At 41.8% G+C, this 24780-nt stretch overlaps 2 protein-coding genes and 1 non-coding gene across 3 annotated transcripts; 2 read left to right on the top strand and 1 right to left on the bottom strand.

The window, feature by feature from the left end:
- The first annotated feature begins 50 nt into the window (after positions 1-50).
- Positions 51-23185, top strand: LOC104416370. The gene is made up of 12 exons (XR_005551738.1): positions 51-118; positions 3094-3179; positions 16290-17327; positions 19279-19365; positions 19446-19577; positions 20365-20496; positions 21732-21797; positions 21879-21989; positions 22131-22223; positions 22387-22420; positions 22590-22660; positions 22759-23185. It is a non-coding gene; the product is annotated as a protein FREE1 (transcript).
- Positions 5645-7643, bottom strand: LOC104416034. Its single transcript, XM_018861809.2, is given in 6 exon segments — positions 5645-5700; positions 5703-5913; positions 5916-6149; positions 6547-6885; positions 7262-7387; positions 7478-7643. Coding segments are annotated over 6 exon segments (1125 nt in total). The 5' UTR covers positions 7637-7643.
- Positions 9818-13590, top strand: LOC120294826 (prostaglandin E synthase 2-like). The gene is made up of 6 exons (XM_039315512.1): positions 9818-10189; positions 10802-10936; positions 11107-11182; positions 11329-11423; positions 12929-13096; positions 13191-13590. The coding sequence occupies exons 1-6, from the start codon at positions 9847-9849 to the stop codon at positions 13379-13381; spliced, it is 1008 nt and encodes a 335-aa protein (XP_039171446.1). The 5' UTR covers positions 9818-9846; the 3' UTR covers positions 13382-13590.
- Positions 23186-24780: the final 1595 nt, after the last annotated feature.

Below are 24780 nucleotides of genomic sequence, written 5' to 3'. Positions count from 1 at the left end.
AGTCGGCACGGCATGTGTTGAGACATTGAAGTCGAACCCTGGCCGATAAAATGATAGCAGAGTCTCTGCATCTTCTAACCGAGTTGTTCGGGATTTTGACCCTTGACTGGATCCTTTGGTAAGTTCCTCAACAGTCAACAGGCCAGCCAACTCTAGGGATCATTGACATTCAATTTTCTGCTTTTTCTGCACCTAATAAAATGATAATATATTAAAATGCCTCAAATTGTCATGAGCGAAGGTACTTATATTTAGGGCCCATTGGAAAAATGCAATGGGGAGGAGTTCTCCGAAATGCTTTAGTGTTTGGCAAATTATAACTTTAAAGTGTATTGGAAAGTGACTTTGGTGTAAATACTATTTGGTAAATTAAATATTGTTTGGTAAATTCTATATTTACAAAGGGCTTTTATTAATTTAAAAAAAAATTAAAATCAAATCTAATGAAGCATTGTCATCGTCCGACAGTTGGCCAACCGCTGGCGGCCAGATTTACCTCCGATGAGGCTATCCGGTGGCTAGATTTGGTCATCGGCGATTGGTTGGCCTCTGGTAGCCTCGCTTGAGGTCGGCCTCCACTAGATATAGCCTTCGACCCTCGCCTAAGGTTGGCCTTCTCTAGATCTCGGCCTCCATAAGATGAACAATTGCACCCAAAAAAAAAAAAAAAAAAAAAAAAAAGTCAGCAAATGAGCAAGTAAGAGTGGACTTGTATTTCGAAAATGTCAAAAGTTCAAAGTAGATGCGAAATTGTTTTGGACTTTTAACATTTCTAATACGACATTTGGTTAATGTACTTCCAAAAATGCTTGCCAAATGCCTAATAATTTCCTCAAGGAACATTGAGAGCTCATAACCTCTTGAGAAAACCGAACCAAACAGGATTTTGGTGATTATACTTGATAGTTGTAATTCTCCAATAAGTTTTGACAAATGACAAATTAGAATCGCCCCTTCACATCTAGCAATTTTAGTCTCGCACGGTTGAATATTTTCGCACTAGCATATTTCAATGAAAGATTATAAAAATCTGAATTTAGTGCAATTCTTTTTGTTTTTTTCTCTTTGAACTTGCTTTCATGATTGCGATACTCTTTAACGGAGAGCTTTATTAGGGTGCATTTGATAACTTTTCTATCTCTAAGAAAAAATTTTGTTTAGAAATAATTTTATTCATTTTTGTTCTTGAGAACAAAAAAATAGATTTTTTAATCTTTTATTTTTGTTCCATATATATTCGTTGGCAACTTTTCCATTCCAGCAAAATAGAATAATTAGCTGACAATTTATATTATTTTTTTGTTTTGTTTTGAGAAGCAAAAGAACATAAAGATAAAAAATCAAGATAATTACAAAACATATCCTCAATGGTAATTATCTTCAAAATTTTAGTTTTTATACTTATGGTCAGTAATTTTTTACAAAATATTAGTAAAATTATTGCATTTTTAGCATACCCAACATTTGAAGATTTTTGTTACTTACTATTGTGGATTTACATGAATCGGATTAGCTGATTTTGTTCTAGTGTTGTTTTAATTCCGGTTCCTAAAAATGGAATTGGTGTCTTGATGGTTCGATTTTTGAAGATTGACTGAACAAAACCAACTAAGTATATTTTATTATTTTATTATTTCTTCAAAAAATTAATAAAATGTGAGTTAAATGCTATCTATTCGGTTCCAAATAATGAGAAAAGGTTTAGTGGAGAAAAAGTAGTAGGAAAAATAAGTGATTAATTTCATTGTATAGGATTGGAGCTCTCCTGTCGCACGCGTGTCCACGCCTCCCCACCGCCCGGAACCCCGAAATTCCAATCTTGACCTTGAACTTGACCTCACGGAGCAACCGCTCCACCAACGCGGCTCACCATAACTCGGCGTGCGCCGGCTCCACCCGATCTCTCCTCTCCCCACGAACGAACCCTCCCTCTTTTCTCTCTCCTCTCGTGTCCGCGTTCCTAAGGGCCCGCATGGTTGCAACTTGTTTCTGTTCCCAGGAACAGAAATTTCTGTTTTTTTGTTCTGGGAACAAAAAGAACAAAACGCGTTTGTGTGCGTTTCTGTTCCTTTTGTTCTTTTGTTCCTGTGAACAAAAGAAACAAAAACAAGAAACACAAAAACTTGTTTCTTGTTTCAAACACAAATCGAAACACTTTTCTTTTTTTTTTTTTATCTTATTTTTTGTTCTTCTTTCTTTTGGCCGGTCGCCGCCCTCGCCATGGCTCTGGCGACCGGCCGACGAGGGCGGCGGCCTCCCAGCCCACGCGAGCTCGCCGCCCCGGCGCGAGGCCGACGCTCGCCGTCCCCGGCGAGGCCGAGGCTCGGTAGGCGGGCGGCCTCGCCTCGCCATGGTGGGCGAGCTCGAGCTCGCCCGAGATCCGCGAGGCCGACCTCGCCAGCCGGCCGGGCGAGCCTCGGCCTCGCCGAGCCACCGCTGTGCGACGCCGACCGCGGTGGCTCTAAGAGGCCGAGGCTCGCCGGCCGCCGGGCGAGGTCGGCCTCGCCGGATCTCGGGCGAGCTCGAGCTCGCCCACCATGGCGAGGCCGACCTCGCCGCCCGGGCAAGCTTGATCTCGCCCGATCCGGGTGGCCCGGCGAGGCCGCGCCTCGCCGCCGGCTGGCGAGCTCGGCCTCGCCGGATCAAGGCGAGGCCGACCTCGCGCCGGCACGGGCGAGCTCGATCTCGCCCGATCCGCCTCGAGCTCGCCAGGGCGGCGAGGCCGACCTCGCCCGGCGGCGGCGAGCCTCGGCCTCGCACGGCGGTGGCTCGGCGAGGCCGCGCCTCCCGCCGCCGGGCGAGCTCGGCCCCTCGCCGCCGTCGCCGACAAGGCCTTGGCCGGCGACCGCCAAAAGAAGAAAAAAAAATGAAAAAAAAAAAGAAAAAAAGGAAAAATAAGAAAAAAATAGAAAAAATAAAAGAAATAAAAAAATTATCCAAATTTACCAAACATGTTTCGTTTATTTTTTATTCCCAACAAGTTTACCAAACGCGTATTTTTGTTCAAAAATTGTTCCCCGAGCATGAAATACTTTTTCTATTTCTCGTTCCCTGGAACAATTTTTAAACAAACACAACCAAACGCGCCCTAAGCAACCGGAATCATCTTTCCTCCTCCTCCTCCTCCTCCTCCATCTCCATCGACCGAATATCCAATCCAATCCAATCCAATCTCTCTCCCCCTCATTGCGACTACACCGCCGCCGGAAAATTGACTCCTACTGATATTCAATTTTTGAATACCTCTTGCAGAGCAGAGGCCATGGACTTCAAAGATTGGTGTGAAAGTGAGTGTGTGAGGCTTATTGGGATTAAAGGTACTTCCCCACACTTTTCTACAGTATTCCTTTAAAGTTTAATTTGGTCATTCTGTGGACCATTCATAATGCGATAAGTGGTAGCAAATGAAACAAAAGATTGTCAGCAAGAGCGTGAATGAACCTTTGTAATGACTGCTCAATTTCAAGCCTATGCAACATTTTCTTTACCAGTAATATAGCTTAGTAAAGAGCATGAAGCTTCAAAATAAAAAAGGACCTTAGTGCATTTGATCGTGTTATTGTAGCAAAATATCATTTTCTTGATTTTTGCAGATATCTACTTCCACTCGAGTATAATGCAATCATCATCATTATTTTTCTGTAGATACAAGTTTCCTGGAATATTGCTTGAAGCAGTCACGATCAGAGGCCGAGATGCCGCTTTTGATTGAGAATCTTGGATCCTTTGATCCGGATCATGAGTTCATTGACAAATTCCTGAACTACAAGGGATTGTTACCAGCAGACGTGCTTGAAAATTTGAAATTGCCTTTCAAAGTCGGAATGATGGGAAGGCACCTCTTGTCAGTGGTGCCGGAGATGTGAATTCTGATGATCTAGGGCAGCTCGATTTCTTAAGAGGTCCCGACGAAGAGGGGGAAGAAAGGGAAGAAGGCCAGCCCTTCAGTTTTAGGATTTATTATTGTTGTCAGTAATTGGATCATTATGGGCGAGATCCAAACGGTCGAAGAGTAGTTGGGTTTCATGGGTTGGATGTAAATACATGTTTTGATTGAATGGTCGAAAAGTCATCGTCAGATTTTTATGGCTGACCCTTTTTTGTTCTTCCTTTTAGAGCAACAGCTGCGGCACTAATTTAATCTGCTCCAGCCATTTTGTGCACTCTGTAGTTTAGTCATTTTAGCTGTGTCAAACTTGTAACTTTATTTCAAGGGAACTCGTTTCCTTTCTGTTCTTGGAATACTTGGTGGAGTCCTATGACCTGTAATGCAAGAATTTTCTGAAGTTTCTGATTTGTTAATAACAATAGTAAACCCTAATATCCAGCTGCGGACTATTACCTTAACAAGCGAAAATTACCAATTTTTTTTTTAACCCTATTATAATTTTTATTAATTTAATCCTAAATTTTTTAATTATATCAATTAAGTTTTATACATTTTTACGTTTTGTTAATGGTTGGAAGTCACTGCATTTTTTTTTTAATTCTCTTTTTCTTTTTTACTGTTTCCGTCTAGGCAGCCCTCCCTAGTCACAGTTGAAAAAAAATAAGAAAAGAAAATAGAAAAAAAAATCGAAAAGCATTGAAATATTATTAAGAATTCTCTCTATCAAGTATCGGCCGTGCTATATACACGTAGGATGGCTAATATATATGTTAGCGATTTCCAACTAGATGAATGCAATTGGCAAAACATGAAAACTCAATTGAAAGATTTAGTACCGAATAGATTAATGTTTTTTTTAATATAATTTTCCCCATTAAGCAGCTAGTAGCCTCGACTCGGTTCAAGGATATTCAATCGGCATTGTGCAAGCAATTAAGGCTTTGTTAATTTCATGAAAAATGTGTTGTTTCTAGAAAATATTTTTCAAGAACTTATTTTTCAGGAAAATAACAACATATTTAGTCGTCCGACTCAAACCTGAAAATGAAGTGAAAATTATCTTTTGCCATTCGGTATTTGATTTAATTTTCCTCTATGCACTCCTTTTGATCATTTATTTTTTAATTTTATATTTTATTTTCTTTTAAAAATTCAAAATTTTAATTATTTCTTTTTTTTTTTTTCCCTTTCTTAAAGAAGTTGCCAGCCAAGGCGATGGCTAGCAAGCTGAGGGATGAGCTTGCCAGCCTCTAATGATGCTTGAGCATTGCCGATCTATAAGGCTAGAGCCTTATTGCCCCTCTAATGACGATCGAGTGTCGTTGATTTGACAAGGCTTGAGCCTCCTGTTCTCAAGCTATGCTCGAGCCTTGCTGTCCTTTGGGGCCATTCGAGCTATCCTATGGTTGGTCGCCAACCTATGTTGTAGCTAGCAATTGGTTGAAGAAGAAGAAAAAAGAAAAAAAAGGACAAAAATAAAATATAATTAAAAATTCAATTAAAAAAAGGAAAATAGAAAATAATAAATAATTAAAATGAGTAGTGAAAGAATGCGTTTTCCTTTATTTTTCATGAATTGAACATTGAAAACTTCGGAAAACATTCTTGAAAGTAAGCGAACGGAGCCTTGAAGAAAAGACAAAGCTTCACCGATCCTCTTAATTCATAGTCTCTTTCCTGTATTTACATTGCCTTTCTTTTGTTCTTTGTCCACGTATTTGCTATGTAATTCAATTCAATAAGCAGCAGCTTGACTCATGACATTCCCTGATCTCCACCTTCTTGTTCCCTCTTCAAATCTGCAGGTGGTAAAAGCAATCCATGGACAACCCACATATGTTGAAGTCTACCTCCTCGATCCTCCAAGTCTCCTCGATCTTCCGCTTGTGATTCTGCGCAGCTCCATACCTGAACATGGTCACCGAAGTCTTCCCACCGTGAGCGATGTTGATCCCATCGACGTTTCTGTAGTCCTCGATGGTCGACTCCATTGTGGTTTCCCAGAAAACACTGTCGTTCCCCTTATCGACTTCATCCTTACTAACTTGGTGTCCTCGAAGTGGACCAAGAGGCCGGTCCTCTGGCTGAAGTAGCCCCACACCTTGTGATGGGCGAGCTCGGTGTTTGGCGAGCTCTGTGCTTTGAGGATATTTTGGGCCGCCTCGATCTTTAGAGCAAAGCAGTCTTCACCGTTGATCGTCTTCTCCCCAATGCATACTGCATCCAGGAATAGGTTGGCTGTCGATCTTGGGTCCAAGCCCTAATGATAAGTAATGAAATTTAGAAAATTTAGATCAGACTCCAAAAAGGACCAATAAAACTGAACAAATTGATTGTTAATACGATCCCCCAACTCAAATAAATTCATCATTGATGATGACAATTGTTGATTATTTTTTATTTTCCGGCATTTGATTTGAAGTTCTTTCCCTGGAAAATCTGATCCTTTCTGGTTCTGCTAAAAGAATCTCCAATCATTCCTTGTTTCAAAAATGACTTCTTCCTGCTTTGTTTCTATGAGAACGCTCATATCTCACAAATGTAGTCAATTTTTACCAAGATTTCGAACCGTGAAGCTACCCAAGCCCGACACACGTTTTACCAAGAATACTGATTTCTAAAGCCAGAAGTTTTAAGAGTAATCATAAAAAGGATACCTGAAAGAAGCGGCGAAGGGGTCTAGGAGGACCGCGATTGGCATGGCAAGGCTGAGAGGAAGACTGGTTCCAAGCGACTTTGCCGTTGCTGCCCGCGCTCACCTTGAGTCCCGCAACCACCAGCTCGAGGAACCAGAGATCGGGGTTCTTCTGCCACAGCACGAACCCGCCGACCTCATTACTCCCGGTGGCGTGTACGCTGCCATCGCCCTGCCGCATCTCAGACGCCGCCATCTTCACCTGCCCCACCGCGTACATGCTGTGCACAGCGTTCAATGCCCCTTGCCCTCCTGTGGCCGCCAAGTACTGCTGAATTATGTACTGCGCGGTCGAGGCTTCCTATTTATCGTAATGCCACAGAGAGATTTACTTTAATTTCATTCTCAAAACAGTAGGAAAATAAAGGAGAAGATATCAAACAATTACACATGCAAGCCACGAATACCCTATCATGAAAAGACCTTTTCTCAAGGGCAAAAATGAAAGAAAAGAACGTGATAATTTGCAAATAAATCAAACGTGATTTCCTGACCCATCGATACAGGATCTTCTGGTGCGTAAACTTTTGCAGCGACCAAAGTCGAACGGAGGGCAAAATATTGCTTTCCAAGCACAATGACGAATTAATCATCTGAAAGAGAACTAGGAATCGTTCTTCTTCTTCTTGTTTTTGGCGGGAAAGTTAGTGATGACAGGAGGTTAGGAGTAGGCTTACGATGGTGCAACCCTTGAGGGGTCGGGTTAGAGCCTGATCTGACTGGACCTGGAAAGGAATGAGAGGCGACCCGACGAGCTTGAGCAGAGCCATGAACTCGTTCCTCGACCCGGATGACAGACGCTGCTGTTGCGGCGATTCTGACGACGAAGAAGACGAAGCATACGAACCAGAAGAAGAGGAGGAGGAGGAGGACTTGTTGCAATAATCGATGGCGGATGAGGACGAGGACTGGGCCTTCATCAGAGCGCGGAGGTTCTGCCATCTCAGCACGGCATTGCTACCCATGCTGGTGAACATCTCCTCTGGGATGGGCACCTCCAGGACGGTGTCAAGGCCGTCCTCCCTGTCAAAGTTGGGGCACATCTTCCTCATCGACAGCGACGACCAAGAGGACGTCGTCGTCGCGTACATTGATTGTCTCTTTATCTATATACTTTTCGCTCGAAGGATTTCTCGTCTTTCTTTTTGACCCTCCAAGAGGGAGGAGGAGGAGGAGGAGGAGAGAGGAAGGTTTCTTCTCCCCTCTCTGAGATAGAATATAATAGTTTTTTCTGGATTGTTTTGGCTTTGGTTTTGATTTGGTTTGGAAGTTGTAAGGGGCGAATCAAAAGAAGAGAGAGAGAATTGCATTGCATTCTTTGTAGTTGACGTGCAGGCACGAATTCAGGGCTAAGTTTGGTTGGTTTATTTTTGGGTAGTCAACGAGCTGGTCGTGGTCAAAAGTTCATCCGCAACTTACAACCGATTTCGCCTTGGCCATTAAGAAGTGACAGCGTGGATTTCAAATTCCATTTCCATTTCTGTACCAGGTTATCTCCTATTGATATTGGATCTCTATCGATCAATGTAGCTAACCCTCAATATTGCTCTTGGTAAGACGGGCGATGAGAAGCCAATGAAGTTATGTCGCGACCTGACCTTGTCAAGACCCAAATGGAGGGGAGAAACGGGCAATGAGAAGCCAATGAACATCTTTATGTCGCGACCTAACCTTATCAAGACCCAAATGAAAGAAAGAAAATATCAAGTTTAAGAGTACGAGTTCCCTTGTGAAGAGATTGGGTGTGGAGTTCGAACTTCGAGATAACCCTACCATTACACCTTATTATTCATTAGGAACTTTTTACAATGTGTATTTTCCCTCGATTTCTACGCAATTAGATACTTAAGTTTGAGGACTTAAGTTATGTTAATATTTTTATTAGTGCCCTCTCTGCAATTGGATTTTGTTCGCCAAACAGATCCCCGCCAATCATGGGAGCCGGAGCAAAACCCAAAGGCCGTAGACAAAACCGAGCAGAGGACGGATTCCGCCTGCAGGCGCGCGCGACAGGAGGAGGAAGATGGAGAAAACGAGAACGCGGGAGAGAGGAAGAAGAAAACCCTAGCCCCCAACAGATTCTGATTTCTGTACCGCCTTATGCAGGGAGCAGGGGTCGTATTTATAGCGGAGGTTGACCGACTTAAGGCTGCGTGGCTGTGATGTGCCGATAATGCCCTTACCATCGGCGGCCTCCCGAAGAAAGAGACCCGAGCGCCGCCGGGTCGGGCCTTGCATTGGGCCTGAGGATTTCTTAGTTGGGCCCGCCCATTGTCAAAGATTACTAATGCCTTCAAATATCCTTTGACGGATCGAAGTGGACAAGTGGAACTCCATTCCGCGAAGAGATTACTCGTTCAGGCTCTCCAAAATTCCAAATTAATCCTTCCAGCTGATTGATTAGGCTTACACGAGTCAAGCGGGTTTTCAGGCTCATGACCACCTCTCATTATTGGAAAAGTTCCAAAGGATGAGGTTAGATTAAAATGTCGAGACTGATTTCGAATCTTGTTCGAATATAAGGCACCTAAAAAATCGAATTTAGTTGCTTAAATTAACAAAATAAATGCGGTGCTCTTTTGATGTCTCGTAAGCTTGAGCATAGGTGTACTTGTATAGATTTTTGTTTTATATTCTTAATTTGCACCATGTGATTTAGCCATATGTTACTTACCAAAAAAAAAGAAGAAAAAGCTATATGTTGCTTCAGTACTTGGATATTTGTACAAATGGTCCCTTAATTTTGGATCAATGTGTTTATAAGTTTTTTATTTGTTCAATGCATGTTATTGAATTTTAAACTAATATTCAATGTCAGTTATAAACTTTTATTTTATTTAACAAGTCCACAAACTTTTAGCATATATTTAATATACTTTTTGAATTATATAGAAATGTTCGATATTATCTTTTAACTTGAATTAATGAAAGGTTATTATTAAACATTTTTAGTTTTGGACTAGAATGAATATGTACTGAAAGTTTATGGATTGCATCATAAATATTAAATTTTAAAGATGATATCTCCTAATATTCATAAATTATATTAAACAAATAAAATTTAAAAAAATTGTACTTTTCATCAAAATTTTCAGGTCGTTTATGTAAATTTCTTTTCCTAATGTACCGTGATATTCAATGTATCGGTGCCAAACGTACCAGATTGCAGCAACACGCGTCACCGTAGCATTTTCCGTCACGCGCCAGTTCCGTGGAGAACTCTTCCCTGCCGCACTTTCAAACCGGTTCCAGAATTCGAACGATGACGACGAGGTCGATCAGAGGAGCCGCCGCTTTGACCCGCGCCGCCGCGGCCGTCGGAGCAGCCTCCGCCGGCGCCTCCCAGCACCGCCTCCTTCGAGCCGCGCTCCGCAATCCCCGGGCGGGCACGAGCTCCCCGTGGCTCTCCGAGGTACTGACCGGCCGGCGCTGGCCGTCGATCCCCTCCGTTGCCAATGGGGCCGCGGGGGCCAGGCTCGTGTCCTCCGCCGCCACCGCGGCGACGTCTGCGGCTCGGGAAGAGGGCTCGCGAGGGGCGAGGTTTCTCCCCGGCGACGTCGTCCTCTACCAGTACGAGGCTTGCCCTTTCTGCAACAAAGTTAAAGGTTAGCTACCGGGCTTCTCTAGAATCTCTTTAGAAGCTAGAATCGTTCAGCGAGTGAAGCGCTTCGCCGTTTCTGTACGTGCCGCTTCTTGTTTGCGTGGGAAGTAATCGGTGTTCTTCGGCCCTCGAAGGCTGAGCGTGCAAAGTTTTGCCGAAAGAGAGTTCAGTCTAGTGGTGTGTATGCACTGAGAGATGCATCTTGGTGATGTACGCTTTGGCTGATCCCTTTCTCCGGTTCGAATCAGAGTGTCCTCGAGATTTTGTTCGCTCACAGTGGTTTCTTTGTATTTGTAGCATTCCTTTTTTCCTCTTGTCATCACAAAGGGAAGTTGAGGCTTGGGGAAATGTAAAATGATAACGATGAAGTTAATCGGATCGCATTGGACACAATAACCGGTATCTACAGAATATGTAGGAAAATAGTTCTTGGCCAGGAAAACCAAACTAAAGTGAGAGAATTTAAAATGCTGAAGTGTGGCTCGCTTGTGCTGCTGGTATTACGGTGTTTCTCATGATTGTTAGTATGTCACTTGTTTTCAATTATTAATCTCGCATTTGGGCATCATTAACTTCATTATGATGTTGTTTGATTTTTTTTTTTCTTTTCCTTCAGCGTTCTTGGATTACTACAAAATACCGTACAAAGTTGTGGAGGTCAACCCCATCAACAAGAAAGAGATCAAATGGTCTGATTACAAGAAGGTGCCTATACTGATGGTAGATGGAAAGCAGATGAATGACTCTTCAGGTTGTTGGTCATTTCCCTTATCCTTTTTATCTCTTGCTTGTTCTTTCATGTTGATGCGATTAGTGATATCTAACTTTGGAGCATTCAAGCCTATTCTGCTGAACACGCAAGTCTTTGGAGGTCTTTTGATTTTCATTTACACTTGCAATGACCCATTTTGGTGTGTGCAGCTATTATTGATCAGTTGTTCGAAAAAATTCATCCTGATGAGTTGGCGGAAAATGAGGAGGAGAGGAAGTGGCGTGGGTACAATTAACTTCTCTGCCATTCTCTTTTGTTTCTGGGGATTCTGTGACTTCATTTCCTTTCGTCCAAGTTACCTTGGACATCTCCCTGTTATGTTTCACGCAATGTACCGACTCACCATTGGTGTGTAATATGACTGGATGTAGGTGGGTTGATAATCATTTGGTTCATGTTTTATCACCAAATATATACAGAACTCCTTCAGAGGCCCTCGAGTCATTCGACTATATTACTACCCATGGTAAGGACAACATATGCATTGGTGTTCCTGAGTTGTTTTTGGCAACATATCTGTGTCTTTTGAGGAAGCAGCTTGCTGAATGCTCCCCCTCCTTTTTTAATTTTTTTAATTTTTTTACACCATTTAGTTGCTAACTGTTCTTGTTCCAATTCCAACAAAAAGAACCAATTAGTGTGGAAAAATTTGCTGGCACTGTTATTTTATTACTTAACTGTACTTGCTATTGCTTTACAAGTGAAAGAGCTGTCTACAAGCTGTGCGAAAGCATTGTGCACTTTACTGGTAGCTAGCAAGTAAACAATTCAAGCTCAACCTATGGATGTGCTCAAGCATCTATTTTTCCGAAGAGCATGATCATTGTTGATCAATGTTTACCTTTTCCTGAGACATGAGTAGTGAGGCTAAGCTATGTGGGTTGTTATGCTTTAGTTCACAGTAGTTGACTTGGCAGTGCCCTTTTTCTGGAATGGTTTATTTTGGTATAGCAGCAGGAGTTGACAATGAGTCAAGTGTTTGTTTAAGGAAAAAGCAAGTAAACTCCAATCAACCCCGTAGGGAGCTTGGTCCAGTGGCTCAAGTTTTCATTTATTTCTGCAGTGATATGGTATCACACTTGTTGTCTATTGTAGGACATCAATTTACAGCATCCTTAATTCTTAGATCATGGCTGTTTTGAGCATAGGAGGGTTTTGAATCCAGAAACCATCTTTATTCCCAGATCATAGCTGTTTTGAGCATATCCAGAGCTTTCTGAATCTGTGAAGTTTCTTTTTTAAAGATAAACAAGTTTAGATTTTCTGAATGCCCACATCTTTTGACACATACAACCCAGTAAAATGTGTAGACAATTGGGATACTAAGAGTTATACACTGTGGCAAAAGTCTGCAACTGATTCATGATATAACATTAGGCATGCAAAGGCACTACAAAGACTCAGTCATCATCCACATGGTCTTCCTTCCATCATATGACTGATCTAACCTTTTTGTGGTTGGGCTAATGTTGCAGTTGATCGCGATCTTTCATTTCTTTTAATCATGTTTAGTACTAGACTCACTGTAATTCATTGGTCGGGTTGGGTTTGGCTCTAGGACCTGTAGTTGAAGTGCACTAGTTTTCATAATCTTTAGTCTTTGCTAAGCGCTTACAGGATCCAATATCTATACTCTAGTTTCATCTATTTCTAGTGTATTCTAAGCTTTTATGAGATCCATACTCTACTTTCATCATTTCTATTGTTGCCTGTTTTAGTTTGTCAATTCTTTTTCTCTCTGATCTTGTGAATTTCTTGTGTCCTATAATTTCAATAAATACTAGTTTGATTTGCACCATTTCTTTTGGTGATGTTTCTTATTCTAAACAAACAGTTTACAGTGCACCTTTCTGTACTCCTTGGTGTATTTCTCCTGCTAATCGTGATGAATATCTACTTATTGAGTATCGAACTTGCTCTATATACTTCAATAAATTATGATTATAGTATGATGAGGATCCACAATTATAGGCAACTTCAGCTTCATGGAGAGGTTAATTGCCAAGTACAGCGGAGCTGCAGCTATGTATATGGTGTCGAAGAAGTTGAAGAAGAGACACAACATTACAGACGAACGCGCAGCCTTGTATGAAGCTGCTGAAACATGGGTGGATGCTCTTAAGGGGAGGCCATTTTGTGGTAAGCTCGAATGGTTCTGCTCATTGGTTGGTCAGAAGCAGTGAGAAGAATGCTGCAAGACTTGACTCTCTTTTCTGGTTGTTATCTGCAACAGGTGGCGCAGAGCCTAATTTAGCTGATCTCGCTGTTTTTGGCGTGCTGAGGCCGATCCGGCACCTCCAATCTGGGAAAGATATGGTTGAGCATACTCAGATAGGTGAATGGTATGACAGAATGCAGCATGCCGTGGGGAATTCTACTAGAGCAATGACTCAGTCGTGGCAGGAGTCTAGGGAAAAAATTTAGAGCAAGGCAGATGATGTTGTGGAGTCGGCAACGCCCTGAGTCTCATAAAGAACACCCCCCCTTCTTTTTTTCTGTTCTTATAGCATCGATAGAGTACCGTGCCAATAAGTTGTTTTCGCCATTTTGACACGCACTTCAATGAATTGTATGCACTGATTGCACTCTAAGCCGGTGATAAAATCTACAAGCGGTGGTTAGTGTTCTACGAATGTATGTGCACTGGTGACCTGATGCTTGTTTTGCGGTCTATGCTCCGCGGCTCGCCCTCTGCTGCTGCTTGACTGTGGAGAAGCTTTCTAAGGATCACAGAAGTCGCCATGGCATGTGGTGAGACATTGAAGTCAGACCCTTGTCGAGAAAATGATAGCAGAGTGTATGCATCTTCTAACCGAGTTGTTTGGGATTTCGACCCTTGATTGGATCCTTTGGTAAGTTCCTAAACAGTCAACGGGCCAACCAACTCCAGGGATCATTCGTATTCACTTTTCTGCATTTTCTGCACCCAATAAAACGATAATATAATAAAATCCTCAAATTGTCATGAGCGAAGGTACTTATATTTAGTGATTATACTTGATAGTTATAATTCTCCGATAAGTTCTTACAAATGACAAGTTAGAACCGCCCCTTCACATCTAGCAATTTTAGGCCCCGTTTGTTTGCACTTTTTTTTTTTTTTTAAACAGGTTTTCTGTTTTTTTGTTCTCGAACAAAAAAGAACAAACGCTGCTTGGGTGCGTTTCTTTCTTTTTTTGCTCTTTTGTTCCCAGAACAAAAAAGAAAAACAAGAAACACAAAATTCGTGTTTCTTGCTTCTGGAACACAAATCGAAACACTTTTTTTTTTCTTTTTCTTTTATTTTCTTGTTCTTCTTTCATGGCCGAGGCCGGCCGCCGCCTCGCCACGGCCGGCGACCCGCCGACGAGGGCCGCGGGCTCGCCCACCCACGGCGAGGCTCGCCGCCCCGCGAGGCCGACGCCGCCGTAGCCGGGCGAGGGTCGGGCTCGCCATGGCTAGGCGAGCTCGAGCTCGCCCGCCCATGGCGAGGCCGACCTCGCGCCGGCTCGGGCGAGCTCGGCCTCGCGGATCTCGCCAGATCCGGCGAGGCCGAGCTCACCTGCCGCGGGCGAGCCTCGGCCTCGCCCGGCGGTGGCCCGGCGAGGCCGCGGCTCGCGGCCGCCGGGCGAGCTCGGCCTCGCCGGATCAAGGCGAGGCCGACCTCGCGCGGCCGGGCGAGCTCGATCTCGCCTGGGATCCGGCCTCGAGCTCGCCTCGCGGTGGCCCGGCGAGGCCGCGCCGCCCGCCGCCGGGCGAGCTCGGCCCTCGCCGGCCAAGGCCTTGGCCTAGCGATCGGCAAAAGAAGAAAAAAATGAAAAAGAAAAAAGAAAAATAAGGAAAAATAAGAAAAAAATAGAAAAAATAAAAGAAATAAAAAAATTATCCAAATTTACCAAACATGTTTCGTTTATTTTTTATTCCTAACAAGTTTACCAAACGCGTATTTTTGTTCAAAATTGTTCCCCTGAATGCAAATACTTTTTTCTATTTCTGTTCCTCAGAACAATTTTTAAACGAAACACAACCAAACGCGCCCTTAGTCTCGCACGGTTGAATATTTTCTCACCGGCAAATTTCAGTGAAAGATAATAAAAATCTGAATTTAGTGCAATTTTATTTTGCTTTTTCCTCTTCGAACTTGCTTTCATGATCACGACTCTCTTTAACGGAAAGCCTTAGTAGGATGTAATTTGATAACTTTTTTTATCTTTAGAAACAATTTTTGTTCAAAAAATAGTTTATTCATTTCTATTCTTGGGAACAAAGAAATATATTTGTTTTTTCCTTTTGTTTCTATTCTATATCTATTTGTTTTGTACTTTTCTATTCCAACAAAATAGAATAATTAATTGACAATTTCTATTTTTTTTATTCTGAGAAATAAAAGAACAGAAAATAAAAATAAAGGATAATTACAAAACATATCCTCAATGGTAATTATTATACAAAATTTTAGTTTTTGTACTTATGGTCAGTAATTTTTTACAAAAATTCATAAAATTTTTGCCTTTTTAGCATATCCAACATTTGCAGATTTTTATTAATTACTATTCCAAATTTTCATACTAAACCCATTGTGTTAATTGCCAAATGGAGTCGTAAAATTAGGGGTGTGTAAAATATAATTCCCGAATTGAATCGGATTAGTTGGTTTTGTTCGAGTGTTGGTTTCTAAATGTGGAATTGGTGTCTAGATGGTTCATTTCCAGGTAATTGGATTGAACCGAACTAATTAAGTATATTTTTTGTTTTATTTTATTGTTTCTTTAAAAAATTAATAAAATGTGAGCTACACACCACCTCAATTTGGTTTCAAATGAAGAGAAAAAAATTTAATGAAAAGAAAATAATAGAAAAAAAAAATAAGCGATCACTTCATTGTATCGGATTGGAACTAGACCAAATTATTGGTTCAGTCCGGTCCCGACCTTAAGATCAGCCGATCCAGCTCCTAAGAATCGAATCGGGAACCACCTCTACAAAAAATTTCATCAAAAGTCAACCGAGCCACACCATCGGACGCCAGACGAGACGGCCGTGGAAAGACCACTCTGGACCCCACCGCCACCGGCCTCTCCTGTCGGCACGCGTGTCCACGCCCTCCCCACCGCCCAGGAACCCCGAAATTCCCATCTTGACCTTGACCTCGTGGAGCAACCACTCCACCAACGCGGGCTCACCATAACTAAGCGTGTGCCGGGCTCCACCCGATCTCTCCTCTCCCCCACAGAACGAACCCCTCCCTCTTTTCTCTCTCCTCTCGTTTCCGCGATCCTAAAGCAACCGGAATCATCTTTCCTCCTCCTCCTCCTCCATCTTCTTCGACCGAAAATCCAATCCAATCTCTCTTCCCCCTCATCATGCAGCAAGGCGACTACTCCTCCGCCCCGTACTACCACTACCCTCACCTCCCGCCGAACCCCAACCCCGCCGCCGCCGCTGATCCGCCGCCGATGTCCTTCGCCTCCGCGCCCCCTTCTCCTCCGGCTACTCCCCTCCGATTACCCCGCCTACCCCCTACGGCGCCCCCGCCCCGCCCCCGATCCGATCGCCCCCCCCGACCGCCCCCTCCTACGCCCCGCCCCCGATCTCCAACTCCAACCCCCAAGCGCCGCCGCCGCCCCCGCCGCCGGTGTCCTCCTTCGTCCCTTCTACCCCGCAGGCCCCCTCCTCCTTCCCTCCCTTCGATTCTCACGCCCCTACCAGCCGCCCCCGCCGCAGCCGCCGCCGCAGCAGTCTTATTACGCGCCGCCCCCGGCCCCTCCGCCCGCCCCCGCGCCCGCGCCTCCCCCGCCCGGGCCCTACGATCAGCTTCAGGCCGCCGCGAGCTACCCTCCGCAGACCTCGATCGCGCCCCCCGCCCTGAACCCTAGCTCGGTCCCCAATCAGAGCACGAATTCGACGTACTCGTCCATCTACGCCTCGTCGGCCCCGTACAACCCACCGTATGAGCCGACGTATGATAATTCCGTGAAGTACGATCAGGGGGGATCGTTCCTCGATGATAGGTATGGCGGGGGATACGGTCGTAGCATGTCCGATTACGGGTCGGATTTCTACAGGAAGCAATCGGATGTTTCGCAGTATGGTTCGGGTTCGAGGCGGGAGGACGCGTATGGAGATGGTGTGTTTGCTTACGAAGGAGGGAAAGTCGAGCCATATGGTGCTCGAGGCACTTCTTCGAAATCATCGACCTGGTCTGCGTTCGATGATTATGGAAGACCAATCAGTTTTCCTCTGGGAAGGAGTCTTCAGTCAGCTCACCGAAGATTGTAAGAGCAGTGCCCAAGGCGGAGACGCAGCAGGATGTAAAGAGTGGGGTCCAGAAGTTTAGGTGAAGCTCTTGCCTGAAAGTGGTTCTCAAAGTACAATGGATGTTCTCTGTCAGGTTTGTCTTTGCTTGTTCATTTTGCTTAATTTCTATCTTTAGAAGTTTATAGTGTGCAGAGTAGTAAGTTCATCGTTAGTATTTCAGCGCTACTGAATTTTACTCGTTTAATGCCTAGTTCGTCTTAAATCAGAGGCTAACCTAAGATTCTTTGGGGGTATTCTAGGACAGATAGACCGTATGAACATCAAAGTGATTCATTACAAAAAAATAAACCTGCAAAGTATGGGTACAAATGATCTGATGCAACTGAATATATTACATCTCTTGACCGTTTGAGTTGTGATGTTATGATAGTTTTCATTGTGATTCTTCATTGCAAGTGAACTGAAGTAAATGATGTTTTGGCTAAACTGCCATAATGATTTTAAAATAAAAAGCAAAGAACTTTCCTTTATTGGGCAACACCTGTTTTTTTTTTCTGGAAAACCTTAGCACATCCTACACTAATAGCTTGTCAGAGATGCAAGATTGTAATTTCGTATTGTCTTCATTATTCCAGTTCCTGTTATACTCTTTGCTTATTACTGAAGCAAGTAAAAGGATTGCCTGCCTTAGATGCTAATGCTAATTTTTTTTTTTTTTTTCCATTAGCTCATGTCTTAAGAAGTTGAAGATATGCCCTTTTGATCTTTAAATTTCTTGAAGATCACTGTTTGACGAAATAATTGTTTGATAGATGTGTTATGTGGATTTATCATAAAATTGTGGATTATGAGGATTGTAGATGTTAGTGATAAATGCGATGTTAGCAATCACTGTTTGTAGATGCCTTCAAAAAGACTAATATAATAAAAATTACATAAGTCACCATAAAATAAATCAATAATGTAACTATTACTGACCAAATTATATAATGGGGGAAGGACACTGACTGCATTTGCTGTAGAAAACGTTAGTAAACAACCTAGACTAGCTAAAAGAGGAATGGTGAAAATTGGTATACCTTGAAGGTTTCTTGTTTAGTACCCATATTAGCCCAAATAGTTAGGTCCTCTTTGACAGCTTAATTAAATGCCAATAACTGAAAAATTTGACACTTAATAAGATTAAAAGAGTCTGGTAATACTGACTAATTTTGATTAGACAGATTCATTTAAGCAAAAATTTCACTCAAGATGAAGTAAGGAAGCAGTTACTTAATTTGTTTGATGGAAAAACTTTTGTGGGATTTAGAACTTTACCAATTATATTGCTAAAGCCTATTATCACATCTGCAACTCCTTTTTGCTGAGAAACTAACAAGATGCAATGTTTATCTTCCAAAGCTTATATTGATCAATCTTTTGTTAAGCACTTGTTTTGTTTGCCTTAAAAATTTTCTTTCCTACTAATTTGAAAATTTAACATTTTATAGGTGTATACATGTCAATATTTGCATTTTTCTGAAAGATGTCGTGTTTTGCATAAAATAAAAATCGAATTATAAGCACTGCAGGATTTGGAAAAAATAACTTAAAATCCATACAAATCAAACATATACAGTGTCTAAATTCTGAGAACTTATTTTTCAAATTTATCGTAAGAGCTGTTCATTGATTTCTCAATCTCATTAATAGTTACTTTCACCCTCTTGCCGAGTGCCAATTATTGCAAGAGGAGGAATAGAACACCTATTAGTAAACCAACATAATTCCCTTTGGCATTGATAAATCATGGTGTACGTGCACTGTGTGTTTCGTTCCCCCGCACCTGGGGGGAAATATGAGGTGGAGAACACCTATAATTGAACTCATTGATTTCGTTACTATTCATATTATCTCCTTACCATGTTCTTAGTATTAATTCAAAGATCTTAAACATCTCTTTGTTTTGTTGTAAGATACCTATAGTAAACAAGAGCTGTGACCAATACAGTAGATCATTTTGTCTCTTTCTTGCTTTTATCCTTCAGTCATTTGGTGGTTGATTCTATTGCAACTGATTCTTGATGTTACGTATTCTCTTTCAGATAGGCTTGGATGGAATTCGTATGCTTGATCCTTCGACAAGTCGGACTTTGAGGATATACCCTTTAGAGACCATCACCAGATGTGAAGTGAGTTGATTGTCCTCTTTTACATGTTCTTTTACAGTTTATAACTTAATGTTGACCTATGGATGCATTGTGCCACGCAGGTGACAGATTCATCTATATTTTCATTTTGGTCAAAGAGTTCTGTGGATATTGAACCCAGACGTATTAGATTACAATCAAATCGTTACACAACTAACACACTCCTTGATACGGTGACGGCTGCGACTGTTCAGGTAGAATGCTACATCTGCATTTACCAATTATGTGCATGATGTGGTGGATGGATAAATTAGTGGGCTGACAAGGCTTGTCCAATGTGTGTGTGAAGAAGACTTTTAACCCTGTTATGTTAATATGTTATAATTTGTAGCCACTTATGAATGAATTCTCACACTCTATTGCTGTTGCTTAGATATTGAGTATTTCCTGCCTTTTTCCTTGCTTTCATGTGCATACTGGCGCAAGGCCAAAGTCCTTCCTTTCACATGCATAATGGTGGGATTTGCAAGGCCTTGCAGAAATGCAAGTCAGGCCTTCACTCATTTCTAAACTTTGAAACCTCACTGGACTGGCTGGTTTGACTGGAACTGGTCTAAGGTCTGGTCAGATTTAGACTACTAAATTGTCTGTGGCTAAACTGGCATTGGATGTTTTAGAGTTTTCATCCAGGGACTTACTATTGGATGTACATTGTTCACACCAGCCGTTCATCGGCTGAACCATAGTCTTTGTGGATTTGAACCTATGACCGGGGTCCAAGGATTGAGATGCACTTGTGCGCTTGAACTGTTAGACCACACGTTGCCCATACTTGCAAAGAGATGAATTCATTTAAGGATCCATATCCCTGCATTAGACCATCAATAGAAAATAGCTCCATAGTTTTTTTTTTTTTTTTTTTGTGGACCTTAACATATTATTTATTTATTTATTTATTTTATATAACTTTAAATAGCTCCATAGTTCAGCTGATGGTTTATGTGCTTTCTGGACTGAAAGTAAATGTTTTACATGCTCCAGTTAAAGGAAATGGGTGGAAGGACCAGGCCTTCTGATCCTGTAAAGACAAGTGAACAGCCTGCAGAGAGGAAGAAAGGTATTGCTGACTGGATGAATTTGATGAAGCCTGGCAATGAGGAGAAGGATCACTGGGTATAACGCAAAATCCATTTTTATCTTCTTCATCCTCCCCCCCCAGGGCAGGGCATATGCCGATGGAATTGATGTTATTTTGTTGCATTGGCTATTTGGGCAAGCATGCGTTAGTTTTTTTGTTGCTTGTGGCATTTTCCCTGATGCTGAGGTAAAAGTTCCTTCAGTCGGTGGCAGCTTCTGTTTAAGCTTTGGTTTATTTTGCTGCAATGGTTTGCAAGTAGGCTTTTGGGAAAACAGGATTGTTTGGAGATCTTGATCTGTCTAGATTTGTGGAACTCTATTGAAGAAACAAACTTGCTTCATGTGGACTTAAACGCATGCATTTACATGAACTTGGAAGCTCCATTAGGCAAATGGGATGGAAATTTTAAACTATTTAGAATTCTTCCAGCTTTGCCAGAGTCTCTGTACAGATATGCTTACCTTACGTCTTTGCACACCTGTTTGATTGGTTCTCTTGTGGCCTTACCATAAAATTGCCTTTGTTTCGAAGCATCTAGTGGTAGTCTTTGAAATGGACTTTTAAGGATGTTTTTTATCGTCTTATTTTATGTGGCCCCTCCAGCTTTTTTAAGGATTTCCATTTTGAGTTATATCAATTCTTGAGCAATCACACATGCTCCAAACATCTTCAAATTGCTTATGCATATTTGATGCCTTGAAATCCATTTGGCGTGAGTATTTTCCAGAGTGTGCTCTACAAGATTTCGCACTTCATCATCCCTATTTTATTGTCCATTTCATGGAAGATCTGACAATTATAGATGTTGACATCCTTTTGTATCCTGGATCTCCCTCTTTATAAGGGCTTAGACTAGCTACATAGAGATCTTGTGCAGACCAAAATTGGCTAGCAACTTGTGCCATGCCATCAAAATAGTGTTTTTCTTTTTGTATTTGTGTTGGTCATTTATGTCATCAACATAAAGTGAAAATATGGATCAAAACATGTCAAGTGTGTCGTCTTTGAATTAATCATAGTCACCAAATGCTGATGTCTCTCAGTAAATCCTTTTTGTGTAAAAAGTTATCACCTTTTGAAATAGTATTATATCGTGTTTTACCAGGCGTTTTGTATGCATTTATTCTCATTCTTCTTCTCAATCTTAGTGAGAAGAATGAGAAGTTACTATCAAAAGCATGGAAGTATCAAATCGTTGGTTTCCTTAGAATCTCACATCAGCCTTGTTTACCATAAAAGCTACTCACATTCCTTGGTTTTTGCTTATTAGGTTCCCGATGAAGCAGTTTCAAAGTGTACAGCTTGTGGATCGGATTTTAGTGCTTTTATTCGCAGGGTACATACTTTTATATCACTACTAGTCTCTTCAGTGTTCATCTGTATTGTTTTCCCTCATGTCTGGTTTTTTTGGATTCAGCACCACTGCAGGAATTGTGGAGATATTTTCTGCGATAAATGTACCCATGGTAGGATTGCCCTAACTGCCGAAGAAAATGCTCAACCAGTTCGCGTTTGTGACCGTTGTTTGGTATATTTCTAGTTTCTTTGAAGTGAATGTACCCCACATGTATCTTAGTATGTGCTTGGGCCTGAGACCTGTTACAACTTGCAATAGGCTGGCATATTACACTCCTCATACCTTGTCACTCTAAACAATGGGGTTTTGTAGGCTGAAGTTACTCAGCGACTGAGCAATGCGAAGGAAGCATCTAGTAAACCGGTGGGATTTCAGAGTCATGAGGACCTTGCAAGAAAGCTTCAGGTAGTCTTTCTGATCCTTTGCATAGATAGCTTCAGGTAGACAAGTTCCCTGTAATTTCTTTGTGGCAAAGTCTTCGGACAACTTTGCGCAATCTTTTGTGAGGCTCTTTTGAAGAAAGTGTGTTGTCACGCTATAACTTTCTGACATTATTTGTATGTGACAGGAGGAAATGGAGAGGAATCGCAAAGGATCAGCGGGTAATTCTCTAATCTTAACTGGATACACTTGTTCTCAACGCAGCTGTTTCTTTTCAGAGGATCCGTTTTTTTGATGTACCTGATGGATTCTGTCATGAAAGTACCCTTTTTTGGCTTGTTGTTAGTTGAGCTTCTGTCTAGTGTTGACAGAGGAACTGTCTTTTTACAGGCTCCCAGTCAGATGGTTCTGGAAGGAGGATGAAGGAAGTTGCCTGTCCCATATGCACTGTTCATTTGCAGGTATGAGACCCTTCACCAACAACAGCAAGGATGTGTTATGTTGGTCCTATTGTTAAATACTTCCATATTAAAAGGGGTGTGCTCTGGAATAATTGCAGGTCCAGGTTCCAACCTCTGGTTCTGAGACTATTGAATGTGGAGTGTGTCAGCATCCCTTCCTCGTGAGTGCCCACTAGTGCCACCCTCTTTGGGCAATGAGGCTTCTGCATTATAACTTCTTTGAATTGTTTAGCATGTGGGAAAGGGCTTTGGATGGCTACAATGAGATTAGTGACCTATTTAGTAAATTCCTTTGCTTTCTTTGGAGAATTTGAGCCAATGTTGGTAGTTCACGATATATTACTGTAAATTGAGATTTGAGTTGGTGCTGAGTGTGATAGTGACTTTTGTACATGGATGAACTGCAGAATTGTTGGTGCGGGTATTGTGGTATGCATATCGCATGCCAGTGGCTTGTTGCAAGTTACCTTTCGATGTAAAAAATATTTGATCATGTTAATCCTGTGACTTATTTGCATTTTTCTTCTTGCAAGTATCTTCTTTGTAGTTTGAATTATAGCTACAGTTTGCTTGGGCGTACCCTGTCACATACCTCATAATCATCAAGATCCAAGGGATAAGTTGCAATAAAGTGGCTTAATTGTGTTGGGATGCAGTTTAATCATGTTCATTTATGCCATGGGTCAGGTGTTTTTATATACTATAGGAAGGTATTCATCGTTCCACACTGTCTGAGGATTTTCTTGGTGGTTGTGAGCGAGACACCGAGGACGATAATCTGTGCGTTTCCCCACCTTAGTGAAAAGTCGACTCCGTTCCGCTACAGGGTATTCAAATGGTCCAAGAAATTGAAACAAGTCCAATAGGGAATGCTCATCCTCTAAAGTGAGCACTCTAGCTCTTTCTAATCATGGAATTATGCCTGGAATGAAAATAGGGAATGCCTATTAGAGTGATGAAAATAGGGAGTGTTAAGAGTGGTTCTAGGTTCAATACAAGTTCCATTTGGAACTTACTCGCTGAAAGAGTATTCTTATTTTTTGGAATTTAGAATCTGTTCTGTATACTCTGAAACCTAAAACTTACTTATCCTGAGTTTTAGGGTTGATTTCAAGTTCTATTCAGATTTATTTCTATTATTAATTGTATAATTGTAATGAATCTTCATTTTTAATGACCACCATTTTCCCTCTGTACCAATTGAGAATATACAAAATCAAAAGTCACCTTACCAGCACATTAACAATTGGAGCTTATCACACCATAACACTGAAGTATTGAACATATATACTTAAAAATCGAACCCCTATATTCATCACAAGACTTATGCCTTTAACTATTACCTTTGACTGTTCACTGGACTTTACCTCCTTTACTACGACTTCTGAAATGAACGGAAACTGAGGGTATGAAGTAAGATGGCCGTGTGGAGATTAACTAGAACGTTTTTACGAAGCATTAGTAAGTGTGACCTCAACTCTAGCCAAGCTCTCACCATTGACGATCATTTACAGGCATTGGAACATAAAACACAAAAACAACGAACCAAGAGTTCAGAAACAGATTCAGATATTGAGAAATCACTAGGACTTAGATGTGAATGGCTTGAAGACCAGATAAGGTCATTGAACCTAAATCACTTTACTTTCAGATTATACAAGAACGAGGTTAACTCCCTCTAAATCCTCAAACATTTCATCGAATAGGTGAATGGGCGTCTTAACTGAATGATGTAGAGGCAACGATTCAATTCCATATTGATACTACAGCTGCTCAATAAGTCATTTTCGTCTGAGTCCTAGAATTCTCATAAACATTTCATCGAACAGGCGATCGCATCTCAACTGAATGATCTAGATGCTACTTGATACTATATTGGTACCAAAACTGCTAAATAAGTTCGAAACACTTATAGATACTCATTGTCATAAACCAAAACGTAATCGGTACTAAAACTCTCTGGCCTACATTTCATAGATCTTTCTTTCCCAACAAATATCCTTCCTCACCCCGAAAAATGTTATCTTTCCTCAAAACTGATTCCTCCTCTCCGTGTTGGTCACTCTCCCAAACGATTATTCGTGGTTATGGGCAGAGGAATTGATCACCGCCTCCTCCAC

Source organism: Eucalyptus grandis, chromosome 6 (genome assembly GCF_016545825.1).
Source record: "Eucalyptus grandis isolate ANBG69807.140 chromosome 6, ASM1654582v1, whole genome shotgun sequence".
Classification (NCBI taxonomy): domain Eukaryota; kingdom Viridiplantae; phylum Streptophyta; class Magnoliopsida; order Myrtales; family Myrtaceae; genus Eucalyptus; species Eucalyptus grandis.
The sequence above is the reverse complement of the archived record's forward strand: the minus strand, read 5'-3'. Positions and strand labels throughout refer to the sequence as shown.